This window comes from Gymnoscopelus braueri (assembly GCF_963280865.1).
Source record: "Gymnoscopelus braueri genome assembly, chromosome: 7".
Classification (NCBI taxonomy): Eukaryota; Metazoa; Chordata; class Actinopteri; order Myctophiformes; family Myctophidae; genus Gymnoscopelus; species Gymnoscopelus braueri.
In genome coordinates this window covers 41,309,706-41,329,110 of record NC_137608.1, presented here as the reverse complement: position 1 = coordinate 41,329,110, position 19,405 = coordinate 41,309,706, and the positions used below count along the sequence as shown (strand labels likewise).

General features: G+C 40.5%; 1 protein-coding gene across 1 annotated transcript; it reads right to left on the bottom strand.

Moving 5' to 3' along the window:
* Nucleotides 1-7,316: 7,316 nt before the first annotated feature.
* tor2a (torsin family 2, member A) lies at nucleotides 7,317-18,353 on the bottom strand. Its single transcript, XM_080433912.1, has 5 exons — nucleotides 18,205-18,353; nucleotides 14,099-14,364; nucleotides 13,206-13,381; nucleotides 12,838-12,965; nucleotides 7,317-10,253 (listed from the first exon to the last, which is right to left on the bottom strand). Exons 1-5 carry the CDS (start codon nucleotides 18,323-18,325, stop codon nucleotides 10,009-10,011), a joined length of 936 nt encoding a protein of 311 aa, XP_080290038.1. The 5' UTR covers nucleotides 18,326-18,353; the 3' UTR covers nucleotides 7,317-10,008.
* Between the last annotated feature and the right edge of the window lie 1,052 nt (nucleotides 18,354-19,405).

The window sequence follows — 19,405 nt, the reverse complement described above, 5'->3', positions numbered from 1 at the left end:
CGCTCGTCATCTGCACTTGGCATGCTGCATGTCATTTTGTGCATAGTCAGTATAAGCAGTGTTATATCGACACTGCACGATTTTACCCAGAGAGTGTAGAATTGACCCATATGGGTCCATTTTGAAGTGCATTGTTTTTAGGGTAGCGGTAGCGTGGGTGACTGCGGATATTCATATGTTATGGAACCAACACCCCACCCCAACACCTCGCTTCATCGCCCTCCACTCCACATGCATGCTAATATTGTCAACCTTCACTTCCTAGAAATGTCAATTTTCAAGTGTGGAGTTTAACTGGTGAGTTCTGTTGTACAAAACACACATATATACACACATGCACGCACTGGCGCAAAAAAATGGACATAACACAAATGTTGCCTGTCAAGTTTGGCCCTCAATCACTTGGGATGAGGAATGGCTCTTTTGTTTGCCCGCTGGTATGTTTACGAGCTGTATGTTAACACTATTTGTGCGTGTGTGTATAGCTTGTGTGTATGTGCTCTTTGGCTGCAGTGTTTGTTGTGTGACGCAGTTTGCTTGGCTAGCCCTCGCTCCCCTGCTTTCACTGGCTGTAGACACATGACTGAGAGACGCCCGGGGACGTCTGCGCCCATCTCGGACTGAGCACCCTCTGCCTCCACCCATCCCTCCATCCCTCCATCCCCATCATCCATCGGTACCAGAGAGGAACCATGTCCCTTGTGTTCCCGAACGAGAGCAATGCTATACCCCGCTATCCTCCATCTCTCTCCACACTGCACCATTGTTCAACCTCACCAAGATCTGACAGTCGCAGACATACTGTGCCACAGTGCTACAGCTGTGGTTACAGGGACGCTGTGACATCATCGCCCCGCGGAACCAATGAGATTGTTTGTTTATTTTAAGCAACACTTATTGCTCAGCCGTTGGAAGACATCTTGATTTAAGTTAGATTGATTTAAGGGCCATTTCCATGGTCGTGTCGTCCAAACATTTTTGTAATAATTTCAGTTCTTTCCGAGACTACATGTTGCGATGACGTTCAGAGATCCGTTAATAAAACCCTCGGTAAACAGTGAACGTAAACAGCTTAGGAATAACAGCATCTCTTGGAGCCGATATGAATATAGAGTGTATGAAAATGTGAGAAGCGTGGGGTGTCCTGGTGACTCGAATCATTGAGTTAGACTCCTGCACACAACCTTTGTCACATGTCATCCCATCCCTTCTCTCTCCCACACATATTTCCTGTCACTCTCCGCTGTGTGCTGTCCTATGAAATAATAGCAAAGCCATAAAACTATATTCTAAAATGTACAACTTTAAGCAGGGATACGCAACTGGGTTGCCGATGTGTTGGCGGCAAAAGAGATGATCTGGGAAGCAGCGGTTCCTTCGTTCCTTCACATGCTCAGCATTAGCATAATTTGCGGGTGGGAATGGAATCAGTCATCAATCAGAAGGGTTGGGAAAGTGACCATGTCAAAGTGCCGGGGCCCACTGTTTGAGCAGCAGGCTCTCAGGGGTCAGATGGGGTGGTGTGTGTGTGTGTGTGTGTGTGTGTGTGTGTGTGTGTGTGTGTGTGTGTGTGTGTGTGTGTGTGTGTGTGTGTGTGTGTGTGTGTGTGTGCGTGTGCGCGTGTGTGTGTGTGTGTGTGTGTGTGTGTGTGCGTACACGTGTGTGTTTGTAGTAGGATATAGAATGGGGGGTGTATGTATGCCTGTGTGTGCTGTCATTAATCACTTCAAGTTTGAAGATGCTGGCATTATCCCTTCATGCTCCTCATCCTCAATCCTCTTCCTCCTTCACGGCCTGTGGCCCTCGCACCCCATCTGACCACTGCACGGAGGCCAAGGTCAATCTGACCCCCCCCCACACACACACTCCCCCCTCTCGTCACCCTTCATCCCCACTCTCTCACCACCCTCACATTCCCCCCACCGCGTCCCCTTTGTTCACCTGTTGTCCTGGAGACTCGATCACCACAGAGACCACCCCTCTGGTGGGGGTGGGGGGTACGGGGGTGTCCAACCAGTAGACTAAAATAACATATAATCCCATGGAACGCCGGTCAAGCCATGACACCATGGAGGCCATTCCTCTGCTGCCTCACTTCTCTGAGCTCGCCCGGGCAGAGTTGACCCTAACTCACACTCTAACATCATGTAAAATGATGTAAGATCTGAATGAGTTTATATTGCCGGTTATGTTTGCACATACAAGAATCTTTTGTAGGTGCGACCAACGTCTCAATTCTTTACAACTAAGCCATACACAGTATGAACCCCTCACTCAGAGAAATGACATTGGCAGTGACAGTACCAGGCTCTGGCCATTACGCTCACAAGCCTTTCCACAGTTCCAGCCTATATTAGCAAAGATGAGAACTGGAATGAGATGAGTGGAATAAGGGTAACACGTTATACTTGCCACATATGGAGCAAGGAACATCAAGGACAACGCATGGCTCTCCATGAGTGGCCAAATTAACTGCTGGCCAGCCAGGCTAACACGGAATGATGGTAATAACCACCTCTTTCTAACAAACATCTAAAAATCTAATTCTGTATGTTCTGTGATGTTGATTCTCTATCTGAACATGTGATGATTAAATATTGAAAAAAATATATACAAGTATATTGCCTGAATTGATACAGTATACAGTTGAGACATTGTACTGCATAAGATCTAGCTGTACCCATTTCATATGTGTTTCATGAAGTACTCTTGAAATTAAGTATTCTCAAACGGACGTGTCATTGTCAAGAAATCTGTGATATCAATTTTGGGTCAATACACTATGCTTACAGCAGGAGTCAATACCGATTCTTATTGTAAAAACATGTTATTGCCACTGAGACGTATTTAAATGAACCAAAGTGACACAGGTGCGGTGAAAATGATACATCCTTTTTTGAGAGAGTGGTTTCAACTGATGTCCGTTAGCTATAGGAGGGCCTCTGCCTGGGTCCGGGTCTCTGGCTCATGCTAAAGGGAGGGCTGCAGGAATGCAGGCAAGAGGCAAGTGTTGGGCTCGGCCCAACCGTCCCAAATGACTGCACACACAAAAAAGGATTTAACTCTTTGTCACAATTGTCCCCTCACACTCTGGCCCCGCGGAAAAAAAAATGCACAAGACTCCCTTCCACCCCTCCGCCATTGTATCCAACCCCTCCCTCCCCAGCCCCTACCTTTCCCCTGACCCCGGCCGTGTGCATAAAAGACCCATCAGAAGTATCACTGGCCACATTTACAAGTGAAAGAGGCCCAATAATGGAGCGGTTAGGGAGAAGAATGAGGAGACAGAGGGGCACTCACAGATGTGGAGGGGGAGAAGGGGGCAGTATCCCATTGTTGCTAGTTGGAGGACACTGGAGGGGGGGCTAGGAGCAGGGGGGGGGGAGCAGGGTGGTTTTTTACACCAGTTTGTGATGGTGAGGTGATGGGAAGTAGAAAGAGGGAGAGAGAGAGAGAGAAAGAGAGAAGAGGAGAGGCGAGAAAGTGAAAGCAAAGGGATTGAGAGTGATGTTGAAGCCTGATCTGATATGATATGTCGTTGTATGATTGTGTCACTTGATGGAAATAGCAGATTTTCTAAAGTGAAAGACACTAAAGAGAGATGAACTATTGAATGAGAGATACAGAGACATAGTGACTTAGTGACACACAGAGAGAGAGAGAGAGAGAGAGAGAGAGAGAGAGAGAGAGAGAGAGAGAGAGAGAGAGAGAGAGAGAGAGAGAGAGAGAGAGAGAGAGAGAGAGAGAGGGGATGGGAGTGAGGTAGGGAGGGAGAGAGGTGCGTCCAATGTGGGTCTAGAGAGAGACACAACAGCGAGTGAGTGAGTGAGTGAGTGAGTGAGTGAGTGAGTGAGTGAGTGAGTGAGTGAGAGAGAGAGAGAGAGAGAGAGAGAGAGAGAGAGAGAGAGAGAGAGAATGGCTAGTCTGGTCCAGCTGTTCTGCAGGGAGCGTGTGAACACAGACCCAGAGGTCAGGCCACAGAGAGATGGGGAAGAGAGAGAGAGAGAGAAAGGGGGGCCCCAGTGGTCATCCTGGCATTATATGGGTTGTTTCATTGTCCAGAAGGATGGACGAAACAGAAAAGCCCTTCCTTTAACAACGGCAGCTGGGGTGAAGAGGCCTCTTAGAGCACTGACCTCCAAACCCCTCCTCTTCCTCACTGCCACACGGGGTGGGGGTGAGCTAATGAAGTCATCACGATGGGACCAGAGAGAGATGTGGCATATATATGTGAGGATGGGTGACGGGTTTCCAAAAGATGTCAGATGAGGTGATATATCCACCAAACGTGGTCAGCAGGGTGGGTGATTAACACTACACGCAGGTACATTTGAACCATGTGGTTGGCATGTTTACTTACCAGCCACTTTGGCAAGTAAGCAACCATCATTTTTGGACCATCATTTAGAGCAGTGGTTCTCAAACTATTTCATGTCAAGGACCCCCAAAATGATATGTATTTGGCTGCGGACCCCCCATCTCAAAAATATTTTATGCCAGGGATTTTTCAAAAATAGCAGATATACAAGCTCATAGAGCTTGTATATCTGCTATTTTTGAATAGCCAAAGTATAATATATGGTTAAAGTGGTTAAAATGATTGTGACGCTATATTAACACATTTTGCTGGGGACCCCCTGGAACCCCCCAAAGGACCCCTGGGGGTCCCCGGACCCCACTTTGAGAACCACCGATTTAGAGGTACAATTCTCATATAGTGGTTTGTGATTTTCTTTAGGATTTATTAGTCACTTTGGATGGTGGACTAAAGACTTTTGATTCCTGTCCTGGTTATCAGTCAAGAGCTGAGGTGATGGTCCTGGTGTGACATGACATGTGACAAAATATTACATGGCTGTGTTGGTGGTATTGGTCATCGTATTTTTGGCCAGGCAATGAATTTGCACATCTTTGCACATGGGAACTATGTTACAATTTAGGCATACAGTATAGCAGATGCTTTTATCCAGAGAGGTCAAGATAGGAGTAAACAACATGAACTGTAGTAAACCAACAAGAGTGTCAACAAATGAGTCCTAAAAGGTAACTAGGGTAGCACGTAGACATCAAATCTATAGCATGTCTAAATAATATATTTTGCATCTGAATCACACCTGCCCTTACATGCATTCACATACAGTATAGTACTAAGTACACACGCACGCACGCACGCACGCACGCGCGCACGCACACGCACACGCACACGCGCACACACACACACACACACACACACACACACACACACACACACACACACACACACACACACACACACACACACACACACACACACACACACACACACACACACACACACACACACACACACACACACACACACACACACACACACACACACTAAAGACCTTTGACACCTGTTCATTTCCGATAGAGAGACTTGTAATTTCCTGTTGTTGGTCAAAGGAGATAGCAGAACCACATCTCTGTCATGGACAAATCATGTCTTCTTCTCTTCCCATGCAGGGGCCCAACATTGCTCAACTGATAACAGCTGTATAGATTACATTATCCATTAGTGCTGGGTATCGAAAAACAATGCCCTCAAGGCACAACGTTTTGAATTAAAGTGCATCAAGGCATCAACATGTATTAAACAGTTGAAAAAACGGATTCACTATAGGAATATGGATTCTTATAGTAGGGCGGCATGGAAATTAACATTAAATTATTCATGTAATAATTTTTGCATAGTGAAATATGTCTTTAGTCCACAAAGTATAAAATTGAAATTATTGAAATGACACTCAGCCACATTTGCCATAAATTGGCAGAACTGGATAATGAATATGAAACAGAAACATGCTACAACAATAATCAAGTGAATCAACAGAAAACAGTCTACAAAAATGAAACAATCAAAACATAAGAAGATATGAGATATATGTATATCTGTACCAAACAACAATACATTTGGGTCTAAAATGTGCCATAAACAACAAGATTGACACCAAGAACATTCGTTTAATGTGACTACATTTACATGGACAAGATAATATAAAACTTAATAATCCTAAGTGACTGCTCTTGCATTGATTATGACCAGAATAAAGTCTGGTAATATTCTTAATGTGTCCATCCATATACCCATGTCCATGTAACCTTGCAGGCTTCAATTATTAAACAGAGTTAATAAAATTATATTGCTCCCTTATATATTTCCCTTCCCCAACTTTATCTATTGCTAAGGCACAAGGCATGGAGGCCAGCAGGCATATCAACATATTGATTACTGATTATTGTAACTTGACTTAAGTACTGTATGTTATTTTAGATGTATATCACTGCAAACAAACAGTAAGACTAATATCAAAGTAGTACCTCATCTTCATCATAGCTACTTCAGTTATAACCTTAATTGAAGTGACATGGTTATATTGAGGTGTCATGATCAGTCTTACTGACAACATTCTCATAACCACATGAAATTAATATTGTGCATGTAAATGCAGCCAGGGCAGGGACATGTTTCACCCACAGCCCACAGTAGCTGATAGATCCCAGGATTGAGTAGGCATTTTTTGCCAACTTGGAGCAATAGGGCTGGCTACGGAACTACTAAAGTGGCTGTTACACCTTAACAGTTAGAGCATGGCACATGATAAAATCCAGAATGTTTAACTCCGAGTGTGCTCTCAGATTTTGTTAGAATAAGTGTTAAATAGCTCTATATTGTGATAGTAATCATTGCTGTAGAGTGTTTGTTCAGTAACAGGGGTCTCCCTGTCTCTCTTTAGTAAACAGAAAATGCATTTTCAGGTTGGGATAACAATTTTATCCAATCAAGAGAGAGAACTCATACAGGATAAACAAGTGAAATTGGAAGTGATGACACAATGAAATGAGAAGACAGAATCTGGAACTCTATAAAATTGGGATAAATGGGTACTCTCTCCTGATTGGCTGAAATTGGCAACCCACCTGAAAATGTATTTTGTTTATTTAAGACCTGGAGAGATCCCTGTTGCTGAACAGACACTCTATATAGCAATACTTGCCATCAGAATCTATAGCTCTGACTTTTTTCACAATAAATGTTTTGTTTTAACCAAAACATATCACTTACCCTACCTTTAACAATGAGAATTGTACTATGCACTAACACTATCTACAGTAGGTTAGGGCTTTGATTCCTACAGGAGCCTCCCATGTGAAACTTTGTGCTGCTGTTTTGGCCAGGACTCCCTTGCCAAGGAGATTTTTTCTCAATTTCTCAATGGCACTATTACTATACAAAAACAAAGTAGACAAACATACCACAGTCACAGTAAGACTTTGGAGCATTTGGAGGTAGTATTCAAACCTGCTTCCTCTATGTATAAAACTTCTTATCTGCATGGTCTGTCTGTAGGCAGTATGGTTATAATAGCGGACCTCATTTGTTAAGACTGCAAGAAACAAATCTACAAACAGTTGTACTTAACAATGGATGTTTAATTCAGTACCAATGGCAAACAAAAACCTAGCAATTTCAAGAATAATGATTTATACTGAAATATCACAATATTCAAGAATGAATAGAAAATGACCAATGGCACCAAGTTGTGGCTTATATTGAAATAGGGATGAACAGAATGGCATCTTCACATCTGAATAACCCAAATAAAATAAATTGCTGACTGCCATTGTATGACAATTTCATGTAAAAACATTGTTTCAGTATATAAAATCTCAGTTGGTTCAAGTATCTTTAAAAAGTTTTTTTTTGTTTAAATATTTCAGTACCAAGTGGGAGGGGCTGAGTTCATCAGGCAGATTTAGATTGCTCCCAGGTAAGTCGTCAATCACAGGAATGTTTGCTAAATTGACTTTAGTTCCTGTGATAATGTAAACATTCTTAAACTCATTACACTTAGGCTATCTGTGTGGTAAACATCACCGTTCCAGCAACTACACAGGTTAAAGTAAACTTTTTATAATCAGAACATTGTAGTTTTGTTTATCTATTACAGTCTTCTGTGTGATAGTTATTCAGATAATGATCAATCTGGGAACCCATTCGGAAAGAAAAAAGGACCCCCCCGCCCTCGTTTTTGCCTCTCTGGGCACCACCTCCTTTTTTGTGTAGAAACAGGAACTCGGTTTGGCTCCTCCCCCGTCTTAGTACACACGTCCTCCCGGGTGTTTCTGCGTTTAACTTTATTCCTACCAACAACACTACATGTCTAAGGCAGTGGTGCAGATAGATTGTCTTGAGAGTGATATGTAAAGACAACTGATATCATTTGTTAGTGTATGTGAGTGAGGTCTTGAACTTAAAACTCTTATTTAATTCCTTAGCTTTCTTCGTTTCTGCCCAAATGTTGTATACCGTTACCATTTCAAATACAATCATTAGTGTTATATTATGTTGCATTTGAATGTGTTGGGATTTGTGTTGTTTTTATATGGCTGCTAACTTGGCCAGGTCTCTCTTGTAAGAGATTTCTGATCTCAATGGGACTTCCCGGTAATATAAAGAAAATAAATTCAAACATAACATTAACAAACATAATTTAAACAATGAAAACTGACAGGGAATCCTCTATGTACTTTGAACATCTTTCTTTAGGCACATACAGTATGGTGTGAAACACTGTTTACTTGCATTGCTCAGACTTCTAGAAATCATACTATTTTGTGATTATGAAGATCTAGTTGCATTTGAATAGTTTACCTACACAAAGGCAGGAGTGTAAATCTAAGCAGTAAAGTGCACAATATTAGCCTTCTTATATGTACATAACTAATCACATAGCAAAAGCAAAAATATACACAACAAAATGATAACTAAAATAAAACAAAATTGATTTAATTAACAAGCTCATAATGAAGTCTCTTTCCCTTAACTCTTTCACTGTATGGACTAAAATAAGTCTTTACTGCCACCTAATGGTAGGAGAGTATTTTTGGATTAACTCAATATTCAAGTAAAAATCCAACTTTGCCTGTTTTCAACTATATATTTTTATTCTATGTCTTAAAATTTGACTTTCTGGACTTGGGTTTTAAGGTCTCACAGCACCAACTGTTTATCAACTTTAACTTTTTTACTTTTCCCTGGAAGTGGCATGAGTACAGGAAGCCTTAGACTATGGTTCCCTTTCACCATCCTTTCATTAGCCTACGGTCAGTTCTGACTCAATGAAACCAGACTGGTCTCCTTTCAACCACTGTTATCCAGCTAACAGCGTGAGGTCATCCACTGATGATAACTATGGAACCACAGCCTCTATGCCGCCTCCCAAAGGTCCACACTCACCACTCACTAGTTCATAAAGAAAGATCTAGCGGAATTTGAGGTAGAGCAAGAGCAGGACTACTGGACAATAGCATCAGGGAATATCCTCTCTTGTTGCCGTCATGCTGGACTCTATCCAGCTGTCAGCCTGTCCTCTATCCAGACATAGAATCATTGTATTATTGTACATTTTGGTATCTGATAATTCTTGCCTTTCCTGGCCAGAAGCGCACCACCTACGTAGATTTACTGGGGCGCGACAGCGGAGCTAACAACACTGCAGAGATCAGTCCTGAGGAGTCCCGAGTTGGTGTTGGCTGGACCGCGCCCTCGCATCGATAATATATAATGTGCTGAACTCGCGATTACACCAGGAAAACAGGTGCTGGATCCTTAAAATAGTAAATGATGAAAAAGAAAAAATATATAATAATTGAAAAACTTTTAAATTGTCACACAGTATCTGGTATAGCTCTGGCACCTTTGGGTCTATTTGGGTGATTGGCAGACTGGCTTTGTGGTTAGAAAAACCATGTTCCACCCAAGTGCCCACCCTGACTAAGACACATAATCCCTATCACCTCCGGAGGCACGGCACTGCCATGCAAGGTTGACTCTATGCTCGGCCCTCCCAGTGGAGGAGGAGCAGGAGGAGGGAATGGATGCAGTGAACGGGATCAGTTACATATCAACAACTGGTTCTCCTCAACTTTGTTTGCGGAAAAACATTTTCCTTTTGATTTGCATATTGTGCAACAAACACAATTCTCTTATAGGAAAAGGTTGATTTTGGCTGGGATGGCCTTGCATCCAGTGCTGGAGAAGTACTGTCCTTCAGCAGGTGTGTAGATCATGTCTCCCCCTACAGCCTCTACCACGTCATTGCGCCCACACCAGCCCCGTTGACACAGCTCTCTGTGGACACAACGCTCCACATGTCGCCGGTTGAGGGGCAGGAAGGGAACATAGCGATTGATCAGCTTCTCCTGGATGATGTTGGTGTGGTAAAAGCCACCTGGGGGGAGGGGGGCGGGAGGGAAGTAAAAGCATTTCTTAATCAATTGCATAAAAATCCATCTCACTCGGTGATGTGAGATGTGTTGAGAATGTGCGGCAATATTTACAGTTAGACAAGGCCAGAGGGAGAGGTGTAATTCTGAACAGATTTCTATAAATGTTCTGTGTAATCTGCAAATGTGATGGAATTCCTTGAGTTATTCAATCACCACAACAGTCAAAGCCAGGTTGCAATTTGAAATTTAAGAGTCAGGTTTTCACTGCACCAGTTGTTTTGCGAGTCCAAAAGTCAGGTTTTCACTGCACCACAATGTTTTGCGAGTCCAAATGTAGTAATCTCTGTAATGTCATTGATATTACGGCTACACAATTGTACGAATTGTAAGAAACTGAAAAATAATGGCATGTAGGATGAGATGAACACAGCTATGTGAAAGGTGGCAGACCATGCCAGCATATTCTCAGGAATCTCAGGACTCTTGTGATCTGGGGTATGTTGTCTAATTGATTAATGTATTCAGCGTTAATCTAACATCTTTTGACAGCCCTATTTTCATGTCTGCAATTGGCTAGTACCAGTACATCCCATATGCCGGAGACACAGGAACAATTGGTTAAAAACAGAAGCTTGCTTGGGAATAAATTACTGGAAAAACAACAAAGTTTACCAATCCAAGTGGATTTTCAAGTTCTAATGAACTGTTTCTAAAGCAATTAATATCATCAAGAAAGTGACGCTGTGCTGGAATCTTTGGATGTGTGCACCATTTTAGCAAAATAAACAGGATATGTGCAAAGTGTAACAAAGACATTAAGGTTCCACACACAAAGTAAATGAATAAATGATGTAAATTATTGTTCGTAGCTGGTACTATGGAGGGGCAAATGCAACAGTCTTTGACCTCACAATTTTTGCTTGTATGTTTAAGTTTTGCCTGAATTATACAATGACATGTGAATCAAAAACCTCCCACTGAGAATAAAGGCTAATTTTTGCTCCCCACACAAATACATTTCCGTTTCAAACAGTGTAAAATGCTAACATACTTCTATGAATCTTTTATGTGGACATGAATGCTAAACATACTTCCATTAATCCTTTATGTGGACATGAATGCTAAACATACATCCATGCATCCTTTTATGTGGACATGGATGTTAAGCAATAGATCCACTAGAGGGCAGTTCAGTTCAGTCAAAATATTTCTTGGTCTGCGAGGCCATAAATACATTGCAACATGTGGACAATATGTGTCCACACTTTGTATTAATTTATGTAGTTAATGAAGTCAATAAAAACTTGAATGGTTTCTTATTATCAATCGATTGTCAAATTGAGTTGTTATTCTTGCACTAACCTAACCCTCTTTCTAGGTCTCTCTGTATATTATTCATATTCATATATTATTTCTACAAATCTTAAATCAAAGAAGTTGGACAAATCATCACAACACTGTATATTGTGAAAGTAGACATAACAAAAAACTTAATTGTCATCTCAAAGAATAAACACAAGATCTGTTTTAAAAAAAAATCTGAACTCATCCAGAACATAATAAATAGTAGTTATCCATCCACCTGTAGCAGGTAGCAAAGCATATGCTGCCGTATCGAAGAAACATCCAGACAAATTACAAATGCCACAATGTTAAATATAAATGTCATTGCTTGCGTAATTGTACTTGCTGTAATGTTTGCAAACTGTTAATAAAGTATTCATTCAATCAAACTTCTCTACCCTAATCTTTTGCCTTTCCATTGTATTTTTTGTAATGCCCGATTTCTCAAAGTTCCAACGAAGCCTAGCAGGACTGAGGCGATACCAAATAGTGACATGTAACGCTGTGCTGACTACTCATTGGTCAGAGATTCCTCAATAGCAAAGATGCTATTGTGAGTGAGTGTACAAATGTAATGAAGTGGGCCCAGCTGCTGTCTTTTCCTTCCTGTAAATAAGTCCTTTAAATAAATAAAATCCTTTAAATAAATCCTTTTTCCCTTTGCGTGCGCTTTCAACCAGTAAAAAACATTTAAACTAGATTTATGAATTGCATCAATCAATGTTGAGAAACTGTTGGCCTATTTCTTGCATTAATGTTACCAGGAGATTATTTAAAGTTAGTATTAGCTTCTGTTACAACGGAGCAGCACCACGGACAGTTGTCATGGGCGTCACAACTCCGGATGAGCTGCGTGGGTGGTCTGAGTGCCAATGGAAATACAAAGCAAAAGTAGGTAGAGACGAGTTGGGTAGAAATTAGTAAAGGCCTGGCAAGCTGATACAATGTATGTATAGAAATACGGTAAGATACTTTGTTGTGTCTCACTTTAACTAGATGTGGTTCAAGCAATCATGAGGGCAGTGTAGTTCTCGGTGGGACTACTCCGTTTCGACTCTATCCGTTGACATTCAGAAAATGTGCACAAATACGGAGGAAATTAACACAAAGTTAAGACAGAAGCCTTCATCTGTATCCCTATCCCTATATTGTGTGGATTTAGTGTTAAGCATAAATGAACCTAAAGCGTAAATAGATTAAATGTATATATTTCACAGCACAATTTAAAGTCATGTTACTTACTTGTACTGCTGTTGTAAACCGACTTCGAGATGGCCTCCTCCAGGTCTACCAGCCTGATCTCCTCTCTCTCCCGACCTGCCTTGCGGTAATCCATTGCAAATTTGTTGATCACCTCTTCCCCGGTGGTGCTGGAGATACACATGCACACACAAATTAAAAATCTACATAAAATCCTATAAAGTTGTATCAGAGAAGCAACAGAGTTTAAAACAAAAGTAAACAAAACCTTAAAAAGGCAAATAAAACAAAGGACAGGTGTACATGTGTGTTTTACTTTAAAACTTGGTTGGTAGAATCATCAGAGCAGAAAGTTCATCTGAACTCCAAATGGGCAAAATAAATCTATCAATCTAATCTGTCTATAGTACCTGATGAAGATGTAGATGGCCTTGCGGTAGTTGGTTTGAAAAACAACGTGATCGGGCCCCAGGAATGGTGCCAGGATGTCGATGAGCCCTGGTGGCATTTTCTCCATCTCGTCAAAGATGAAAACAGACCGGGCACATTCCGTCAGACTCTCCTCCACCCAGTCTTTCAACTCTATCTGGAAAGGAAACCAGACACGGAAGAGATACACATTGCTCGTCAATTATTAGATTATTGCACACCAAGAGCTTACTAGCGTCTTGCTTAATTTATACTCCTTTGCACGACGTTGTTGCTTGTCAAGAACAACAGATTTTCAACTCGTGCGACTACTTGGTTGCAACAGCACCACTACAATCATTGAGGAATACAGTGAAATTCAGGCACAGCCGGGATTAAAACACTCTACTCTCTACTGAACAATATATATTAAGGAACACAATGGGCCCGATGTGACGGGAAAAAAACATGGCTGTAAGCAGCACTTTATATTTTGAATTTGAACATGTATGGAGTGGGGGGGGGTAGTATTTCAGCGACGTAGAGTGACCGCTCCATGTTAGTATTTAATAATACTATAGGAATCCGTAGGTTCTCGGTTCAATCCCAGCTCCCCCTACTATATGTGTGTGTCCTTGAATAAGACGCTGAACCAATGAATGCTCCCAATGCGCTGTTCAATAGCTGCCCACTGCTCCTAATGGTTAGGAAGGGTTAAGTGGACAAATGAAGACAAATATAAGGGGACATTTTTACTTGAACCAATTTGCTTTCTCATTCTCCCACTTGTATAGAAGCAAATAACCACACCCATAAACTCTCTCTATATGAGTGTTTCTTTTAGTAGAAACAAACTATTTAAAAAGCAATTAGAGTTAAGATATATGATGCTTACCCTGTACTCTTTAATTTTTCCCTTCAAAGGGAAATGAAGAGTTGGCACAAACTGGTGCACATAAGGGCTGTCCATGGCAGAGCCATATAGGTGCCTTCCCAACATGGTGCTGACCATGGTCTTGCCTGTCCCGGAGGAGCCATGGAATGAGAGCACAAGGGGACTCTCAGGATTCTTGTTTTGAAGGAACTTGGCCACCTCCTCAGATACAATGTCCTGGACTAGATGTTGTCCATAGAGGTTTTTGTAGAGGTCCCATTCCAAGCCTAGTTGACAGGAAAAGAGGATAGAGCAGAGGTCATCAATATGTCCATACACAGGCAAATGTGTCCGTGGCAAGACTTGTCCTTGTCTGTGGCAAATTCTACATTTTGTTCTTACATTATAATGTTCTTATTTAGATCACAAGACCCCATTACTGAATGTCAGTCTCAGGTTTTCTTCAGAATATGTATGACACTGATTAACTAGGACACTATGGCACATTAGGAGTCCACTAGTACAGTGGTTTCTGGTTTCTCAAACTTTTTTATTTTCAAGGACCACCATAACTCAGAGTGTACAAATGGAACCAAATGGACCCTATACAGACCTGTAATGGTCATTCAGGGCTAGCTCTTTATGTGTTTCTGTCATATTATTGGCTAGGCTTTGACTTTTACAGGGGTCAGTTTCAAATTGCAGCCACCTGTAGGTAGGTACTCTTTTAGAGCGGTTTTGAAGGAGAGTAGGGTTTCACACTCCTTCACGGTTTTTAGTAGGGCATTCCACATTTTGGTGGCATAGCAGGAGAACGAATTCAACCCCTTGTTAGTGCCAAATCTGGATTGGACGTGATCAGTGGAGATTCCTCTGGTGTCATCTTCCGACAGAATCGGCCACAGACGGGATTAAAACACTTCTTTATTGAAAAATATGGAATAATACATTGCACACCTAGTTAACATTTGGAATACGCGTGTAAGCACTTTATATTTTGCATTTGTACATGTTTGGAGAAGTACGGGCTTTGCTGGTGCAATCTGGGGGGGTGGTCGCTAAGACTCTCGTAGATATAAAAATGACAAAATCGATTAAAGGTAGGGTAAAGTTTTTTGTGAAAAGGTTAAAAGACTATATTCTGATAGTACTCATTGCTATATAGTCTTTGCTCAGTAGCAGGGGTCCCCCTGTCTCTACAGCTCTTTAATAAACAGAAAATACATTTTCAGGTAGGTGACACAACTTTAGCCAATCAGGAGAGAGTACCCATTTATCAGATTAATTAGTGTGGTTGCCCGAATGGGCAACCAGACTATAGTACTCTACCGACTTTATTCTTTATTCTAGATAAACTTTATTTTGCCGTGCTACTCCTCCCACAGTTTTTTCCCCCCAATTTTGTGCCATATGTCAAATTGACCGGTCTCACCGGGAATCGATGGCTATCATTTTGCTAAGAGATTGGTTACATAGTTTAATTAATTAGATATTGATTTATTAGTGCATTACATTTCCCCATCCACTTTAATGGGAAAATAAAAAAACTCCCATTCAAGTATTTTTTTCTCAGAAACCGTAAGGGCTAGAGTTTCAAGACTTGGAGGGGTGGTTCATGATTTAGTCCAAAATTATTAATAAAATAATTTCACCAGTCGACACATGCAATAAACATTTCCAAACGGAATTTTGATAGTCCATACCGTTTGTCCGTAATTGGCTTCCAAAGTTAGCGGGAGGGGCCTGTTTTACAAAAAAGGCAAAAAATCAAGAACAAAAAGTCCGGTCAATCCCAAATTTGAATCACATGTCAAGGGTGGTTTACTCAACGAATCCCCAAAAACATTTCCACTTTGATCCATAGGGGGCGCCACAAATGCACAAAATGTAACCGTTTGATGCAAAAACATTATTTTGGGGGGGATCAATCCTCTCAAAATGAAACGCAAGTGATCTCAGGAGTGACGTGACAATGTAATTGGCGCAGCCTCCGACGGTATTCCTCCCGGCGTATTCCTCGCGTCCCGGCGGCAGCGACCCGCGACCCTCGTCGGCGCAACCACACTTTGCAATTTCCCAGAATTGCGACGCGTCTAGTTCTTATAGTGTTCCAGTTCCAATTTTGTCTGCTCATTTCTTTGTGTCATCACTTCCAATTACCCTTGTTTAATCTGTATCCTGACTGAGTTCTCTATCCTAATTGGGTAAAATTGGTATCTTGACCTGAAAATGCAGTTTCATAAAGAGCTGGAATGACATGGCGACTCCTGTACTGAACAAACACTCTATCTATAGCAATGAATACTATCAGAACATAGCTATTTAAAGGTAGGCTAAGTGATTTGCGTTGGTTAAAATAATTGTTAAATAGCTCTATATTATATATCCTGATGGTACTCATTGCTATAGAGTGTTTGTTCAGTATTAGGAGTCTCCTTGTCTCTCCACCTCTTTATTAAACAGAAAATGCATTTTCGTTTCAGTTTCAGTTTCATTTCCAATTTTATCCAACCAGGACAGAGAACTCAATCAGGATACAGATTAAACAAGTGAAATTGGAAGTGATGACACTAAGAAATGAGCATGCAAAATTGGAACTGGAACACTATACCAATTAAGCTTAAAAATGGGTACTTTCTCCTGATTGGCTGAGATTTTGACACCTACCGAAAAATGTATTTTCTGTTTATTAAAGAGCTGGAGAGACAGGGAGACATCTGTTACTGAACAAACACTCTATAGAAATGATTACTATCAGAATATAGTATTTGAACCTTTTAACAAAATACTTTTTGTTTTAACCAAAAAATATCACTTACCCTACCTTTAACACTTTTTTTTTAACCAAAGAAAATCACTTAGCTAAGTGATTTTATGTTTAACAGTTTTTTAATTTTTTGTCGTAAACATACAAATCTGTAACAATTTCTTTTTGTCATAATAAACATACACATTTGTAACAATAAAATAAAAAAAAATACAATAAAAAATACAAAATATACATTTATATGTTGTTGAAACAATGATCTTGTTATGTTATTTCACAAATATTTTGGAAAAAATATAGAAAAAGAGAAGGTCTGACAAAATTAGTAAAGGAAAGGAAAAGAAAGAGGAAGAAGAGGGAAGGGAAGGTAGGAAAGGGGAACCCTGCTGTCACGCCTACTATCCACTTAGGTCTCCTCATCAAGCTGCACCTGTAAACTTTCGTAATAGTCAAGGAAGGGGGTCCAAATCTCCTTGAATTTCTGAACAGACCATTTAAGTGAGTATTTGATTTTCTCTAGTTTCAAGAAATACATAGTCTCTTTAATCCACCTGGTAAAACTTGGTGGGGAGTGTTTTAGCTAAGTGATTTTAGGGTACCCTATCTTTAAATACATCTACGAGAGTCTTGATCTAAGGTTAGCGATTATGAGCCCTGGGATAGAGGCATAATGTAGTCATATGAAAGTTTAGCTCTAACATTGCTGTTGTGAATATTAGGCCAGTTAGGCCACTACCTAAAATGCTAACCTAAATCAGTGGTTCTCTTCTCTACTTTTTTCACGTCAAGGACCCCCAAATTAATAAATATTTGGCCACGGACCCCCATCTGAAAATAAGTTGTGCCAGGGACCCCCAGAAGCAAAGCCTTGTGTTAAAAATGTTTACTAATGTTCAAGATTTTTTAAGAAATAGATCTACAAGCTCCGATCGGTGCCATCGCGCTATGAGCGTGTATATCTTCTATTTTTGAATAGCCAACGTATAAAAGGTTAAAGTGGTTGAAATGATTGTGATGCTATGTTTGCGATGCTATGCTACTTTTGCCCACTTTTAGAACCAATGACCTAAATGATATCAACATGTGTACTGTATAAAACTAACCACATTTGCTATTATATCTAAACACTACCATAAGCCTTAAAAAGAGGCATTGGCATGTTTAGCTTCATTGCCATTGATACAAAGTCAAACACGAAACTGCACGTGAAATATGACACATATTCGTCAAAGCAACAAGTTAGTTAATACTCCAACCTCACCCCACAATCCATCTGTTTTGGTTAGCCATTAGCATGCAAGCTAACAGCTGAAATGATACAATTCAATACAATTGCCATATTATTTCCTTTTTGTCCTACCTCTTATGTCCGGCTTAAAATCGCAGGCACAATTATCAGATATTGTGCAGTAAATTTCCTTTAAAACACAACGAGCCGGGTTAACGATGATTAAAAACAACATGGTCCGGATGCACAACATTTTCGGCTCTGTGATGCTGGCCAGCCAGTGGCCATGGACGGGAAAAGCTAGTTGACGACATGACGGAAGGTCCGTTTTCTTTTGTAGTTTTTCTATTGCAAGATGTCGTTAAGCAACATGACGCAAAATCTACAAAGGAACTACGACTCCCACAATGCTTGAAAATGACTCAAGGCGTGGCGTTGTTGCAATCCATGGTCTCAAAAAAGACACGTTGGAGGATCACAGTCCAGAATACTTATTTGAACAGGTTAGGTGGGCACCAAGGAATGGTGGGCACCTGTGTTAAATTGGCTTTTTTTTTCAAAATATTAAAAAATAAAATGTTTGGAAAATGTTTTTATGTGCAGTAAAGTATACATGATTAGAACATGCTTAAACATTCGACAATTAAGGTCTAATATTATTTCTACAGTTGCTACAATGTCCTACAAAACCTGTATCATGTGGGGCATAAACAAGAAGTTGAAGGATATAATTAAGTCTGATAATGATGTACCGTGCATGTTTACATCATGTATACTTTACATTACTTAAAACTGTATCCCTTGAGCATACCATTGTAGTCCTGAATGGATATACATTCTTGAAGAGACAAAGTGTTATTGTTATTATTTGACTACATTGACACAATATTGTGTCTTTATGTGTCACATATGTGTATTATTTTAATTGTGAAGCCAAGGAAAGTGTCAGGCTCTTAACTAACACTTAAACACGTTTATCTGCATTCTAAAATACGAATGTATGTATTAGATGACTATCTTTATCTAATAAATCCTACAGTAATAGCCTAGGTACTTGCCTTTGTGTGCTGTGCTTTTGTTTCATTACCATGGTTGGGGGTTATTCAAGACAAAATGTAAAATATGACCACAATGTAGAGTAACAACAGCCTGATTGTACATTCTTTATGGATTTAATATTAGTGCCACTGCCAACTGATAAACTGTGAGAAGCTTTCTAACTGGATTTGGAAGAAAATACATTTCCTGATTGTATTGTAATTTGACAACAACCATGCCCCTAATATACAATGTTGGCAAGACTTGAATAGACGTGTATGAGGCATATGGTATC

Excerpts from the sequence above, each read along its gene's own strand:
- tor2a (XM_080433912.1), bottom strand. The coding sequence starts at position 18,325 with ATGTTGTGCATCCGGACCATGTTGTTTTTAATCATCGTTAACCCGGCT. Across the intron at positions 13,382-14,098 it reads GAAAAATTAAAGAGTACAGG|ATAGAGTTGAAAGACTGGGT; the intron begins GTAAGCATCATA and ends TTTCCTTTCCAG. Across the intron at positions 10,254-12,837 it reads GGTTTACAACAGCAGTACAA|GTGGCTTTTACCACACCAAC; the intron begins GTAAGTAACATG and ends CCCTCCCCCCAG.